We start from the raw sequence: 16,245 nt of genomic DNA, 5'->3' as shown, positions 1-16,245 counted from the left end.
ATCCCTAAAATGGTGGGAGGTGTTCTTAAGGGCAGGGACTATGTTTTTAATGTCTCACACCTACCTCTTGGTTAGTCAGAAATTTTGGCTAAATGGCATCTTTTCTTTGATTCCATTTAGTGGAAGTATGCATAACTGTTGGCAAAATAGTCATGTGTTAAGACTAATGTTTGGTAGGAATTTAGCATTTAGAAAATGATTTTCTCGTAACATACCTAAAATACTACACTGGATGTGCACAGTGATGCTTTTTGTTATTTTAGGGATAGAAGAATCTGGGATAGAAGGAAGTTATGTAACATGCCTAAAGTTAGTTACTCGAGCTAGGAAATGTCAGAGCCAGGCAGAGAACACAGATTTGCTAGCTTTAAATCTGGTTTCTCTACAGAATTCAACTATGAACATATTGGTCTTGGGTTTTTTTTTCCCCCATAGGAAAAGGTGTATAGTGGAAGGTATACATAAGTGGAAAACTTGATCTCAGTTCTCCTTGACTTTTAAATATTTCAAATTCTAGAAACCTTGCTCTTCTCTGAGTTTCTCTTAACTTCATTCAGCATCGCATTATTGTTTTAAACATTTTTTATTATAGTAAGAATTTTTGTGTTTGTCGTAGAGAAATGAAAAGACACAAATAAGCACAAAGAGGAAAGTAACTTTGCATTCAAGCATCCAGCACTGAGTGCTGGGCATAGAAGCCATTAATAAATATCTATTGATTGAATGCCAGGAATTAGCTCCCTGACCTCTGGGTAAATTGCTTAAGTTGTCATATTCCATCTGTAAAAAGGGGTGGCTAGCAGGGCTCTTGGGCTGCTTATTTCCTTACGTTATGGATTTATGTGACATCAGCGGTCTTTCAGGGACTTGGTGAAAGGTGTTAAATAAATCATACCTTTATTATTATCTCTAAGGAAGAAATTATTTGAAATTTGCTGTCTTTAAATATCTTACTGCTCTTTGTCATAAGTAGGAAAGAAAATGACTTCTTTGCAGTGTATGGTACGTGTTTATCTGGAGGGGTAAGATGTCTGAGAGCAGTTGTATTTATTTATAAATAAATCGTCATTATGAAACATTAAAAACTTCTTCCTGTGATATTTCAAGTTATATTGTTTAGTTTCCACCCTCCCTGACCCCAGACTATGGTCAGATGGACTTAGAGTTTCTCTCTCATCATTTCTTCGTGAAAACAGAATTACAAGGGAAAGGAGTTAATAGAGTAGGAAAAGCTTGTTTGATTTCTTGGTAGTCTTTTTCTGGTTGATTGTATTTGCTCCATGGGCATGATACAAACACATGTGTATTAATTCACATGATCTACTTAGTTCATTTAGGTGCTATCCTAATTAGACGTTATTGTCCAAAAAATTTGACCATTTGGAAGAGAAACTAAATTAGACAGTGGGTTTTCCACATAGGATATGACAGCACACGGAGAGAATGACTTTTATAAAACACAGATGTACCTTTGTCTTATGATAAATTTAAATAAACCAGGTTTTTCTCCAGATGGGATTATAATGCTTCCAAAATATTTACAAGCATGATAAACAACTTTTCTTTTTCCTATTGTTTTAGCACTATTTTATGCCTCACTCAAATTTTCTTATAGCTGAGTTAGTATTTCCATTGTGTAGGTAGTACGTTTACATGGAGAGAAATACATTCATCCATTTAATTAGATCCCCTGTTAGAATGGGTTGGGACTGGTGGCTGGACATTCAAGTCAATAAACAGAAAAAGTACTCTGGAAACATAAGTTGCTAGTTTACCCTTTGTAAACGTCATCTTTTTTTATATACATGAATTAGGCTATAATAGAATTCTACAAAAAAATGAGCCGAAAGGCTCTTAGCGAAATTTATATTTCTATTAATATTTGATATTTAATAAATCTAGGATTAATTTTAGAAGTGTGATATTAATGATTTTACTGTGTAATTTTGCATGCAAGCTTCATTGTTTCATAAGAGGAGTGGTTCCCTGTAAAGGTTGTTTTGGGACATAGCTCAGCTTCATTCAGTTTTTATAATTTATCTTTTGGAACTGACTCAGTGAAAGTTATGATCACACTTTAAGAGGAGGAATTTTTCTTCTGATTTACACTGAATGAGTGAACATTAGCTAGCTCTTCAAGTTAGGGTCTTAATTATTCTCTTGTTTGACCTTTGCCTGTAACATTTGGTTTGAGTTGTGTCCTTCTCTTTGACTTTAAGATTCAACCACTGGCAGGAGCCTTATTTAATCTTTCTATTGAGCTGTTTCATCTCCTTGAATAGGGCATAAACCTATTCATCAACCTATCTTTCATATGGCATGCTGTTCTGGAATACTATTAAGATTGAGTGCATTGTGGCAGGGTGCATTCCATTTAAAAAGCAATGTAATATGTTTCAGTGTGATTAAGGACAAGAGTGTTACAAGTGCAATATATAGTAAAATCATAACACTCAAGGGCTTTTTACATAATGTGCTATTCCTAATGTGCAAACAGTTGATTTAATTTTTTACTTTAGCTTTCTAAGAGCATGATGTTTCTCATAAATGCTGCCGGTATGTTCTGATCTTTCATTCCTTAATACTTGAGTTGATATGCTGCTGTAACTAAATTATATCAAGTTCCTGAGGAATCAAATTTCTAGTTTGATTTATACATGTAAAACAGGGTCTTAGTGGATTTAATTTGACTTCATAATTGAAATGGAAATAAGAAGATGAAAATCTAATTTATAGAAAAAATTTTGGGTTTTTTTGGGGGGTGGGTTATGGGACAGCCTCTGTTAAGGAAAGTAAATGTTCACTTATTTATTGGTCTAATAAAAGTAAAATTCTCCTTTAAGTAAAAGCCTTTACCAGGAAACATTTTCTAAAAATTTGTGTGATTCTGATTCTTTGTTTTGGTTTTATTGTTCTTTTGTTTGTTTTGTTCCAATTTCCTGATTGTGTTACAGCAGATGAGGTGTTTAACCGATAGATGGTTTATGCTTAAGCAACGATACTAAAGAGGACAATGCAGTTACCTTCAAGTTCAGATAGAAGTAGCACATAGGACTTGTCATTGGAATACTAGAATTTTAGATGAGAAGCCACCTCTGAAGTGGAATGGTTCTTTAGATGACAGAGAAGGTCTGGAGTGAGTAGTCAGAGGGACTCTCCCAAGGTCATACGGTGAGTCTGGTAGAAATGGTGCCAGAATCATGTCTCTTGATTCCTTGCTAGTTTTTCTTTGGCTACACCACAGGACTCAAATTCAGTTTACATTTGTATTTTCTTTCTTTTCTTTTTTTAAGATTTTATTTATTTATTTGATAGAGAGAGCGAGCACAAGCAGGGGGAGCGGCAGGCAGAACGAGAGGGAGAAGCAGGCTCCCCACTAAGCAGGGAGCCCGATGCGGGGCTCGATCCCAGGACCCTGAGATCATGACCTGAGCTGAAGGCAGACGCTTAACCTACTGAGCCACCGAGGTGCCCTTACATTTGTATTTTCTACTTGTTTGTTTGTTTGTTTGTTTTTGCAGTATCTTTGTGTTGCTCTTTTGTAATACACAACCTTGGAAGCTTTATTTACTGCCTTTTTCGCAGTATGCCCTAACTAGAGCTTTATGAGTTTGAAGTGGGCGGACAGTGTGGACCCACTGCTAGTACTTTTAGTGGTGGATTGAGCTGAAAGAATTCCAAAAAGAAGAATATTTTCTTTCTTTTTTTTTTTCATTTCCCTGTCGAGAATCTGTAAGGCCAGCAATAAAGCCAGGTCTAAGAATGTTTAGTTAAACTAACTGATTGTGAATATGTATGTTTACTTGGAAATAGATATATTTAAATTATATTTGTTTTTTGGGGGGGGCATATTTTTGCAAGTTCTCTAATGCTTACAGTTTGAATTTGATTGCTGTTCAATAACTGGATGATTTCTAGTTTCCATGAAGTGTCTGAAGCTCTATAGGGATTACCTTACTTATGTCTTTAGCATGGATGCTCTCTTAAAGCTTAAGGAGCTGTATGATGGAGGTAATCGCATTAGCTCCATTTTTATAACTGAGAGGACAGAATGTGTTATGTGAGGATCCAAGGTGGGATCTTGGATTGAATGAGGGTGTCTCATGCACTCCAGCTTGTACTTTAATCTTTTCCTCATAAGCTTTTTCTAGAATCGTTCCTACTCATTACAGTGTTCTTTTCTTCTTGTTTTTGGGGGGCACTGTCAGACCTGCTTTCTTTAAACAAATGAAAATTAAACCAATGACTGACTTTCTCTGCTGCTCCATGGTTTGTCCCCTAAGCTTTTCAGTTTGTGAGTTCTTATCTAGAATACTGGCTATTAATAGTTTTTGTGTCAATTCTGATGTCTCTTTCATTTATATTTTTACTGTTTCCTCTAAGTAATTCCTGGATTTCAGAGACCATGAGAGGTACCATGCAATTAGCACTGGATTTGTTAATCAGAAGGTATTTTGTAAAATTTGACCTACAAAGAAGAGTAGGAGCTGGTTTTCTCCTGTTCTTCTCTCTTTCTGTTTAGCCCAAAGACATGTTAGAGCTACAAATCAAACTGCGAAATCGATGTAGCCCACTTTTATAGTCAGCATAGGCAGAAAATAGTAGATCACTACCATGTATTGTAGGAGCAAGCAAAAAATCATACTCTGTAAAAGAAGATTTACTTTAATGATATAGGTTAATTTTTATAATGTACTTTTCAACAGTAGTGTCAGATTTTATGTTTGCAGTGAGTTACTTTTTTTTTTTCCTCTCACATAATCCAAAGGGACCCTAATACTGTATCTAAAACTCAGGATTGGTCCTTAGGCTGTTTAAATTTTCATTGTTTGGGGCAAACACCTTATTGCTTTTGTGAAAGCAATATACACTACAGGGCTGTAGGGTTTCCTGGAACATAGTTCAAAAATCCTTGCCTTAGAAGGGTGGTGATAGAAGATTTCCCTGGTTTATTTGAGGAGATTGAAAGATTGTCAGGCTAGACAGAAACCACATTCCTGTATGTACAAGGTTTAAACCATTGCCGCCATATGAGCTTCACCCTCATTCTGTCTTCATTTGTAATATCTAATGGAGCTTAAATCAATTAAGATACTTAGGATAGTCTCTCTCTGTGCCAAATGCTAAATCGAAAAACAAAGTAGAGTCCACAAGATGTTGAAAAGAAATCTTGTCCCTAACCCTTCCTCTGAAGTTAGAACAGTTTTCATTCCTTCCCTGGCCACATTTGTTTTTTCTACTGAAAAGGATAAAGTAAAAATTAGCAAGTATGAACTTACCAAGTATTGAAAATGGAATTGTATGCTGTACAAGAAAACGGGGCAACACATTTCCAAGTGGCTCTTATACACTGTGCACTTATTAAAAGAACATTTTTATTTCAGTTAATGTATTCCTTTCAAAGGAGTGTCTGTGTGTTTGAGAAAATTGTAATTTATTTCAAATGGCATCACTCTTGTAATCTTCCTTTCTCTCCTGACTCCTGTGATTGTTTTCCTTGTAGCATGGGTTTCCTTCCCCTTGAGTAGACAGCTTTTCATTTGTGATCTTTCTTTTTCTCAAATTGCATTTAAAATCCACTAGTTTTTAAGGCTGGTGTTCCTTAGTCTAGACACTTTCTTCTGTACTGTGTTTAAGAACTCTGAGATTTCAAGAACAGATTTAAAAATATATATAAATATTATACATTTATATTATATAAATAATATATAAAATATATTATAAATATATTATACTTATATAATAAATGTAATATATATTAATATATAATAATATATATATAAAATATATATATATAAAACTTAAGATTAGGTTATACAATTCCCAAGAATTGATACTTACCTTAAAACCTTCACAATGAAGAAAGAATCATAATGAAGATTTTATAAGTAGATATGTTGTTTTCTTGGGAGTTTGTAGCATTGGGAGAATGTTAAGATTGGAGCAATGAGGTTGTGAAATCAGAATAGCCAAGCCTATGTGAGTGTTAAATGGTGAATTCAGGATGGAAGAGAAGTCCAAGTAGGCGATGTTCAGGAAGGAGGAAGTGCCTTCACCGCAGTTAGAAAATCCAGGTGAGGGGCTAAGTAGCCCTGGAGGCTAACGTAAGGACAGGCTTTCCTTAGGTGGTTTTCATATCTTCCTCTTGTAGGCAACATAAAAAGCGCTTGTTTCCTGCCTATCCAACACAGGTCTCAGCTTAAATGTCCTCAGAGAAGAGAATACCAATGTAAAATAAAACGAGCCCTCCATTCTCCTCACATCAGCCTGCTTCATTTCCACCATAGCTCTTGTTACTCAATACTTTCTCAATATTTTCTTGATATGTGTTCTCTCTTTCCTCCTTGCCCAACCTGCCTCTCATCAGTGTATATAAGTTTAGTATGTGCAGAGCTCATGTCATTTGTGTTCATTACTTTGTCTTGTCTCTAGCGTAGAATCTGCACTCAGACAACAGTGTCTCTGGCTAGATTGTCATCTGCTCGAGAGCAAGAATTCCACCTTATCTTTGTAGCCCTATGATTATATGGTTCCTGTTAGCTTGAATTAATTAGGCTAATATTCTTGAGAAAAAAATGAATTACTATGAATGAGAAAGTAGGATAATTTTATAAGCAAAGACATTAAATTCTTTCTCCCCCCTTTTTATTTTTTTAAAAAGATTTATTTATTTGAGAGAGAGAGAGAGCGAGTGAGTGCGGGGGGACGGGGAGGGCAGAGGGAGAAGGAGAGGGAGAATCTCAAGCCGACTCCCCATTGAGTGCAGAGCCAGCCGCACATGGGGCTTGATCTCAAGACCCTAAGATCACGACCTGAGCTGAAACCAAGAATCGGATGTTTAACCAACTGAGACACCCAGGCGCCTCCTTTTTTCCCCTTTAAATAAAAAGCAACACCAGGTTTAGGGACAGCTGGGCCAAGTATAAAACATGGGGTAAAACTGGGTAAAACTTTGATGCCAGAGGCTGTCCCAAGGGTTGTTTACTTCTGCTACATCCAGAAGTCATGAGGTGATTATTTTAGGAAATGTCATTCTTCAGTAGCTCCTTAGGTATTTGGTTAAATAATAAAAAGCCATAAATGGGAAACTCTGTTTCTGATGGCCAGCTTTTTGATGTGGTAATACACACTGAAATGAAGATGCTTCTGTTAGATATTGAGAGGTTCTCAGTTACTTTTCAAGAAGACCATTTTCCATGTACTAATGTTGCTTTTCTAGATGGCCCTTCTGAAATATGGTATTCTGAAAAATATTTTGTCCAAGGTTTAACTTTAAACTTTTTTTTAAAGATTTATTTATTTGAGAGAGGGAGCGCGCGCGCACATGATGTGCGCACGCATGTGGTTGGGGAGGGGAGAGAGTCTCAAGCAGATTCCACTGTGCGGTGAGCACAGACCCCGATGTGGGGCTTGATCTCACGGCTGAGATCATGACCTGAGCTGAAACCAAGAGTTGGATGCTTAAGCTACTGCACCACCCACGTGTCCCCAAGGTTTAACTTTAAAAATGATGGTCATCTTTGAGAAAGAAATCTTAAGATTTTTCTGTTTGAATAATTCTCAATGAAGGAATTGGGTTTGTCCTAAGTTGCAGTTTCTCTGAAGATATACTCTTGCTATTTCCTGTCAAATTAGCCTGGAAATACATTTCCACTAGGCCAGTTTTTAAGCAGCACGATACTGAGTTATCGTGAGGCAGGTTGGCAGAAGTACTGTCAATTTTAGTGAAAGATGTAAGATTGAGTATTTAGTATTTCCTAACAGTTCATAATGTTGTCTAGTTCGGGGCAACTTTTGTATTTTGTTGGCTCATTTGTTATACATTCCTTGAAGAAATGATCATGAAGGCAGTCTTGACTTAACCTCTGTTAGATAGGCTTTGCTAACTCTAATGACGTAACTGCTCTGAAAGCTAAAAATGTGCATATATTTTTTAAAAAATCCTCCCTTTTTTTCCCCTCTGGAGAGAGAGGCTAGGAATATTCTAAGTCTGTAAGTAAAGATTCCAAGTTACCAGCAAATGAAGTCATTTTTATGTTCACCATTAAGATTTTTTCAACATGGCCAATTTGGAATCTTGAATTCTTTTTCCAAATCTAGGAGTTTTTTTTGTAACATTTCAGAATTAATGATCCCTCTTTTATATATGTAATCCATTTTTTGCCCACCTGGGCTTTCTGAGTGTGTTATGGTATGAGGTTCTCCATGCAAGTATAAACTTTATCCATATTATCTGTTTTTTCTTCATTTTCTGTGTTTCCACTTACAGTGACTGCTCCATTATACTGTTGAACTTTCCTAATGACTTTGCTCATGCTGTGCTTGCCATCTAGGGCCTTTCTTATTTGTATTTTTTTTAATCTTTTAAAATTTTATTATGTTACGTTAATTACCATACATTACATCATTAGTTTTTGATGTAGTGTTCCATGATTCATTGTTTGCGTGTAACACCCAGTGCTCCATGCAATATGTGCCCTCTTTAATACCCATCACCAGGCTAGCCCATCCTCCCACCCCCCTCCCCTCTAGAACCCTGTTTGTTTCTCAGAGTCCACAGGCTCTCATGGTTCGTCTCCCCCTCCGATTTCCCCCCCTTCATTTTTCCCTTCTTACTATCTTCTTCTTCTTTTTTTTAACATATAATGTATTATTTGTTTCAGAGGTACAGTTCTGTGATTCAACAGTCTTTCACAATTCACAGCACTCACCATAGCACATACCCTCCCCAATGTCTATCACCCAGCCACCCCATCCCTCCCACCCCCCACCACTCCAGCAACCCTCAGTTTGTTTCCTGAGATTCAGAATTCCTCATATCAGTGAGATCATATCATACACGTCTTTCTCTGATTGACTTATTTCGCTCAGCATAATACCCTCCAGTTCCATCCACGTCGACGGCCAAGCTTGCTCCATCTCTTCCTTTGAAGTTCATACTAAAGTTATGTTCCATTGACTCAACTCCATTTCATAAATGATGGGCTGGGTTCAGAGATGAGAAATGGCTGGAGGCACAGCTATAGCCCTTGGGAAGCATAGAATTAAATAGTGGTGGGGATGGAGCTTGATAGTAGCATAGATAATAGACTAGCTAGTAGGATCAATGAGAAAAGAGGTTAAACTTGGAAGAGGGAAACTACCGTTGTTGTTTTGCAATATTGGCAGAAGGCTCTCCAGAGGAGGTGGTATTTGAGTTGGTCCTTGAGTGGTGAATCCTGAAGAGGTGGACATATGTTCCACGTCTGTTCAGTTAGCTAACTGTATCTAGCTTGTTTCTTAAAAGTTTGTGAAAGTTAATTGGACATTTATCTCGTGTGGCCACAGTTCTATTTTGCATATGAAGCAATTCGGTTTTTAGAATTGCTTTTGAATTAAAAAACCACCACCACCACCACAAGGTAAAAACCTCAACAATGGAACTCAGAAGTTGCCTGATGTTACCTTTAGTCGTTTTTCAGGGAGACAGAGGAAATGGCACAAAGGGGGAAAATATTTTTTGCCATTTAGAAATACCTGTTTTGAAATGGGCTGAGTAGAAGCAATGGCAGAATCTTTGTGTGTTCCCATGTGTGTATGCTTATAAAAACAAAAGCAAAACCCAACTGTTGATTTTTGCTCTTTTCAAAATGTCACAAGTGTAAAGGCTACCATGTTCCATGGTGGTGAGGTGCTCAGACTGCTAGATGCTAGCTCTAGACTTCTAAATGCTCCCACAGGACAGTTGAGGGCAGAGACATGGGCCAGGTAGCCCCTTGTTTCACTGTTCTTGGGGGCTCTGAACTCAAGCAGGAAGGGAAGGAGTCCAAAATGCTCAAACTGGAAGGGACATTTAGCACAAAGCATTGGTAATAACCAGTCTATATATAGAGTTCAGTGTGTTTCCTTCCTGAAGGACTCTGCACCGTAAATAAAGTAAAACCAATAATTATCAATGGTCAACTGGGCCATGTCCTGAACAAAAGTGTTCAGATGGGCATAAATCATAGTGTCTAAGCAAACAGACTGGAGAGGAATCTACCAGCTGTTTTCCTGAGGATTAGAGAAAAAACTATTGCCCAATGATATTTTTTTTAAAGCTTTAAATGAAGGTCTTATGAATCTGTAAGAGCTTCTTCTTCTTCTTTCTTTTTAGGGCTAAAAAATGGGATCTTTTAATTAAGTTTATTTATTGTGTCTGTATATGAACTTTATGATAATAGCACAAATTTATTTATTCATCTAAGGAGCATTTATTTCCCTGTACCAAGCACCGGGTTTTTTGTTTGTTTTAGTTTTTTTGAAGACTTTTTCTCCTAAATGAAGAATATTAAAAATCTCAGGTAAGGGAATAAGATTTTGACTTATTCCACGTTAACCAAAATATGACCTTTTCCCCCCTTCATTGGTTTTTCTTCCTTGTGTGCATTTTTTGCACAACTTAAATAGGTTAATGGTCACTGTATATAGCTAGCATTATACTACATATTTATATGGGGAGTGTGCCTACTTTTGAGAAGCTATTTTAAGAAAAAAAAAAAAACTACAGTTACTCATTATTTACGCACACTTCGGGCTGTTCCTCTCAGGCATGAGTGTTGTGTGCTGGTAGACCTTCATGCTACATGTGATTACTTGGAAAGAGATGTTTTGAAAATGTCTCCTAGTTAGAGGCTTGGAATACCTGAGCAGCAGTATGTGGAAGGAGAGGAGCAGGAACATGTTATTTATGGCTGTATAATGTTAGTTTCAAAATGACACTGGGTATCCTCTGGCACAATTTGTTAACTCAGTTTCTTGAAGTTTGGTACTATCAGAATTAAAACCAGTTGCATGGGAGTACTGGCTTTCAGGAGAAGGCTCCTCTGTGGCAACACTTCCTATCACCTCTACCCATTTTTATAAAAGTTCATGTTGATTGTAGGGCGTGGGAGTTTGGAGAAGAATTTGAGTGCTCCCGGAAAGCAACTTCTTTAGTAATGGTAAATCAGTGAAGGATGGCATGCCTCTTTAAAAAATTCAATTCAACAAACATTTGTTGCTTTACTTGGCTCAATGTTAATGCCCGGAGTTACAGATATGAGTAATAATGGGGTTGCTGACCTCAAGGGGCTCAGTCTAGTGGAGAAGTCTGAGAGGTGAGTGAATGTTATCTTGCCAGTCTGATAAATGCACCAACCTGATAAGTGCAACACGAGAAGCTTGGAAGAGGAACAAGGGAGACATTCTAAAAGAGCTAACGTCTGGGCTGGATTTTGACAGGAGTGAGAGCTTCCAGGGATTTCTACTGAGTATTAATTTGCATAGTTTAAAGAATGGATGTTAGTCCTCCCACTTTACTATCACCTAAAAAAATTTGGTGGCTTTCCAAAGATGAATGTCCCTTTAATAACTTTTGAAACTTTTATTACATAGATTTTAAGATTATCTGATTCTCGAACAATTGAGAGGAAGAATGAGTTGAAGGGTTTAGGATGCTTAGATCGTATGAAGGTGACACAGTAGCCAGTGATGATAGAACATGGATTCTTTTTTTTTTTTTTTTTTTTTAAAGATTTTATTTATTTATTTGAGAGAGAGAGAATGAGAGAGAGCACATGAGAGGGGTGAGGGTCAGAGGGAGAAGCAGGCTCCCCGCCGAGCAGGGAGCCCGATGCGGGACTCGATCCCGGGACTCCGGGATCATGACCTGAGCCGAAGGCAGTCGCTTAACCAACTGAGCCACCCAGGCGCCCTAGAACATGGATTCTTAATGAAGAAGCATTGCTGAGTGACACAAAGTCTGAAAGGTGGTCCTTTTAGTTTAACAATAATTGCTTTATGACTAATGTACTATCCCTGGCTAAAATGTTCCTTGGTTTGAACTCCTGTTTCTTTTTAAGAACTAGGTTAGAAACTCATGTTAATGATTCAGGTTATACGATACTTGAATAAATAAACTACTTCCCATAATTTGGCTTTCTTCAGATTGGGGCTGTAAGTTTCTATCTGTATTGCTACAGGTTTTCTGGCATGTTTAGTGTGTATAAAAAGTTTCTATTCTTTGCTTCTAATTAAGAACTCAGGGTGCTCTACAGACATCGTTTATTGTTATTTATGAAAATATTGCATTTAAAAATAATTGAGGTATGCATTGGTAAATAGTTTCTTATAAGCCAGACTTTTACGGAATATTAATATATAACAAATCATTTCCTTTAGAGGGTGGGAAAAAATCTCAAACTTTCAACTAGAAGATGTGCTCACTAACAGCTGTTTCCTATAATAGAAGCAATTTGCATGCAGAATAGAGAAAATGAATTCAACAAAAGGGGGTATAGAGAAGCAGCCATAACTTCCCTGGCATGTACCGCAGCCCCCAGAATAAACTTCCTTCAAGTGACATTGGCATGATTAATCCCCAGCGACCTGGACACTGAAACTGCTGGGTGGCAGAGAGGCTTTGCAGTCTGCAAATGTCATGGGTGTAATACGAGCCTTCTGTTTGGGGTGAGGTGGGGAGTGCTCAGTGCTTTTGGTGGCATATCCTCTCCCAAGGGTCCAGGAGATTTGAATATTCATGACAGGTCAGCAGGTGGTTAGTGGATGCTGGACTGAAGCTACTCTGAGTTGTTTCGCTTTTTCATTTTTTTTTCTTTTTATTAGAGACACTTGTAAAGTCAGGTGAGATTCCTCATTCCTGATTGACTTCTGATGTCCTGATTGACTTCTGATGTCCTTTTGGGGAAGGGTCCCTGAGGTGGATTAAAGGAGATGTCCAAGTGTTAAAATCCTATCTTCAGTATACCTCTTTATAACCATAGTTGTACTTGTGGAATATCTAACGAATCTTCATGTGTATCATCACCGTTGTCTAGAAGAAAAATAACTTACACTTGAATTTCTACACGTACATAGTCTTCTTGCATCTTGATGGCCATGCTTACAGTTGGGTATATGGTTCTCTTTCTCTCTGTCTCAAGAGTGAGAGAGAGAATCTTAAGCAGGCTCCATGCCCAGCGCGGAGTCAGATGAGGGGCTCTATCTCACAACCCTGAGATCATGACCTGAGCTGAAACCAAGAGTCAGACGCTTAACTGACTGAGCCACCCAGCGGCCTGATGGTGTTCTCTCTTTTAAAGCTGAAGGAAGTGGAAGCTGTCTGGAGAATTCTTACCCCAGGGGCCATGGACCTGAGTCTTATCATCAAAATCCAGGGCTCTACTTGCTGCCTTCTTTCTATTTTCATCTGAAAAGTTTATATGACAATTGGGTATTTCACGGATTAGATTTCCTGCCTCACTTCAGTCACTTTTTGAGAACTTACGTGTGCCAGGATCTGTGCTGTGTCTTATATATACATCATCCCTGTTTAATCCTTACACTGGAAGAAAACCCTATGTTCAGAGCTCTGAATTAGAGTAACTTTCAGTAACCAGATGTAGCCTGGTTAGCCTGAGGTGGAGCCCGGATTGGCACCCATGTGTGCCTAAGCCCTTGACACTTGACACTCATTATCTTCCTGAGGTGAACGTTTCTGTCCTTGAAGCCTGGAAGTAAATTACAGATGAGATTCCTGAATATGTGGTAATGGGGAACTCTATTGAGTGTCAAACCCGTAATTCAGACAGTGAATGCTTTGGGAGGGTAAAAGAGGAAGAGATGATAGTACTTTGTGGTCTGGAGAGGCCACAAAATTTGTGATGAAATTTGAATTTGAACTAGAGAGGATACTAACAGTATTATCAAAGTGTGATGGAAGGAATGGCAGGAGGACGGGGCATAGTTGGGACATGCTGGGCATATTTGGGGGGAGTTGGTGCACTTGAATGTAGCATAGGAAGATTGATGGGTGACAAAAGAGGAAGGCTGCAAAGGTAGGCTGGAGCCCTGCTGCAGAGGACTTGAGCTGCCACATAGAGGACTGTGTTGCCTTGATGTTCAGCATCCACATTTTTACTTCTTTGTGATACTATCAAATGCAGTCTTAGCTGGAATAATTTCAGTTGGCTTGTGACTGATTTTGATTTAATTGATATTCTAGTGGTATGAAATCATATTTAGCTTCTTGAGGGTGTCTCTCATTTCCCAAGAACTTGCCTAAATAGTCTCGCCTAATTCTTTTTTTTGGAGAGGGGGGACTGGGAATAGTGACACTATGGGCACCAATAACATTGGGAGACTCTGGGTTTCGGATTTTCTAAGGAAGGAGGGTGTCCTGCCACTTTTTGGCATAGAAATCCAAAAAGTGAGGGGTTTAAGGATGGGGTAATTTACATCAAAGACCTGACATAGACAGTACTTTTGTTAGGAAACTTTCAAGCTTTGGATCATAGGAGCTATCCTCAATTTCCCTAAAGCTTTAGGGCAGGGTGACAACTGAAGTCAAGTTATTACTAATCATGGTTGACTGCGATGAGATGCCTCCATCAAGATTTTAACAAACAGCTTACAGATTTGCTTTACCTAGGAAAATTATTGTAGATTCTGGAGAAGTAAAGGATAGATCAGAGGTGGAGATGGGGATTTAGCAAAGGGCTGTGAAAATTGAGCATGATCTAGATAGTAGAGTGGGTTTTGTTGTTTTTTTTTTTTTTTCCAAAAGAAAGAATGCCTTTTTGTCTTTTATTCTCCTCTCACCTATTTTCTCTTTTTAATGTTGCAGTGTGCAAAGATCCACCTTACAAAGTAGAAGAATCTGGGTATGCTGGTTTCATTTTGCCAATTGAGGTTTATTTTAAAAACAAGGTATGTAATCTTTACCCATTAATCTTTCAGTGGAAGATCCTCCCTTAAACAAATGATGTTTAAAATAATTTTGATTCATAAACACTTCTATCGCTAGATGATTTGAAAATAACAGTTAAATTTGTCTTCTAGGAATTTTGGTTATTGTTACCCTTAATTATAGAGGAAGTGGCTAAAGATAATTTCAATTATGTGAAGCCAGATTATATGAAATTCATTAAACTTTCCTTTTTAAGAGAAGAATGATTACCATTTGAAAAAGAAGATTAATATATGTTTGTAAAATAGAAAAGAGAAATTAGGTTTTTTCAGTGAAATGCTCCTTTTCTCATTTTCATATTTTTAGGATTTTAGACACTTGCAAAGAATAATCTCTCATTTATCTTCAGCTGCCATACACACATGGCATACATACACAATTATATCAGCTTGACATATAGATTTTACAGGATTTAAAAGTATATATGTAGCAAAACACACAGACTATATAATATTACAAATTGCTCAACCTCTGTGGGGTTCACTTTTCTTATTTATAAAATGGGGATAGGATAAGAGTATCTACCTCATAAGGGGGCTATGAAGATTAGATGCAGTATGTTTGTGTAGAATATTTAGAATAATGCTTCATGTATAAGTAAGCACTTGGTAAATGCTAATGATTACTTTTCTCAGTAATAATACTGAAATGTTCACGTTTTTTATCAAATCAGAATTTGTTGAGATGCATTATGTCTGCTCATGTGATATGACTTCACATTGATGTATTGATTTATTTTTTCTCATATCAATTTGGATTTCCCTAAAACCAGCTTTTAGCTTTTTTTATGTGAAAATTTGAGATATAATTTGCATATCATAAAATTCATTTTTTTTAAAAGTGTGCAAGTCTTCAGGTTTTAGTATATTGTGCAGACATCACCACTATTTAATTCTATGACTTTCTTAGGATTTTCACCACCCCGTAGTGAAACCCTGTACCTAGGGCAGTCACTCATTCTTCCCTCCTCCAGCCCCTGGCAATGATTAATCTACTTCCTTTCTTGATGTAATTTCCTATTCTGGTGATTTCATATAAATGTGTGACCATTTGTGCCTGGCTTCTTTCACTTAGTATGTCTTTAAGGTTTACCCACATTATAGGATGCATTGATATCCTTAGTATTTTTTTTAATAACTGAATAAAACCCTGTTGTATGAATATACCACATTCTGTTTATTAATTCATATTTTGCTGGAAATTTGACTTTTTTCCACCTTTGCCTACTGTAAATCATGCTGTTGTGAATATTCATATACAAGTTTTTGTGTGGACGTATGTTTTCAAATCTCCTGGGTATATACCTAAGTGGAGTGGTTGGATCATATGGTAACTCTATGTTTAACTTTTTGAAGAACTGTCAACTGTTTTCCAAAATGACTGCACTATTACACATTCCCATCAGCAGTGGTGGGAAGGATCCAGTTTCTCCACATCCTGGAAAACACTTGTCATTTTCCTTTTTTAAAATTAAAATTATCATGGTGCATGTGAAATGG

The 16,245-nt window shown here is 37.3% G+C and overlaps 1 protein-coding gene across 2 annotated transcripts in view; it reads left to right on the top strand.

Annotated features, from left to right (window-relative positions):
- MLLT3 (MLLT3 super elongation complex subunit) overlaps positions 1-16,245 on the top strand; it is a 282,898-nt gene that overhangs the window by 144,569 nt on the left and 122,084 nt on the right. For both annotated transcript variants that reach the window (XM_045882476.3, XM_045882477.3), the window contains exon 3: positions 14,624-14,706. In XM_045882476.3, the coding sequence (XP_045738432.1) occupies positions 14,624-14,706 (83 nt within the window). The remainder of the gene's footprint in view (positions 1-14,623; positions 14,707-16,245) is intronic.

Source organism: Mirounga angustirostris, unplaced genomic scaffold, assembly GCF_029215605.1.
Source record: "Mirounga angustirostris isolate CCGP_5_RB_7025 unplaced genomic scaffold, mMirAng1.0.hap1 SCAF_15, whole genome shotgun sequence".
Lineage (NCBI taxonomy): Eukaryota > Metazoa > Chordata > Mammalia > Carnivora > Phocidae > Mirounga > Mirounga angustirostris.
The sequence above is the reverse complement of the archived record's forward strand: the minus strand, read 5'-3'. Positions and strand labels throughout refer to the sequence as shown.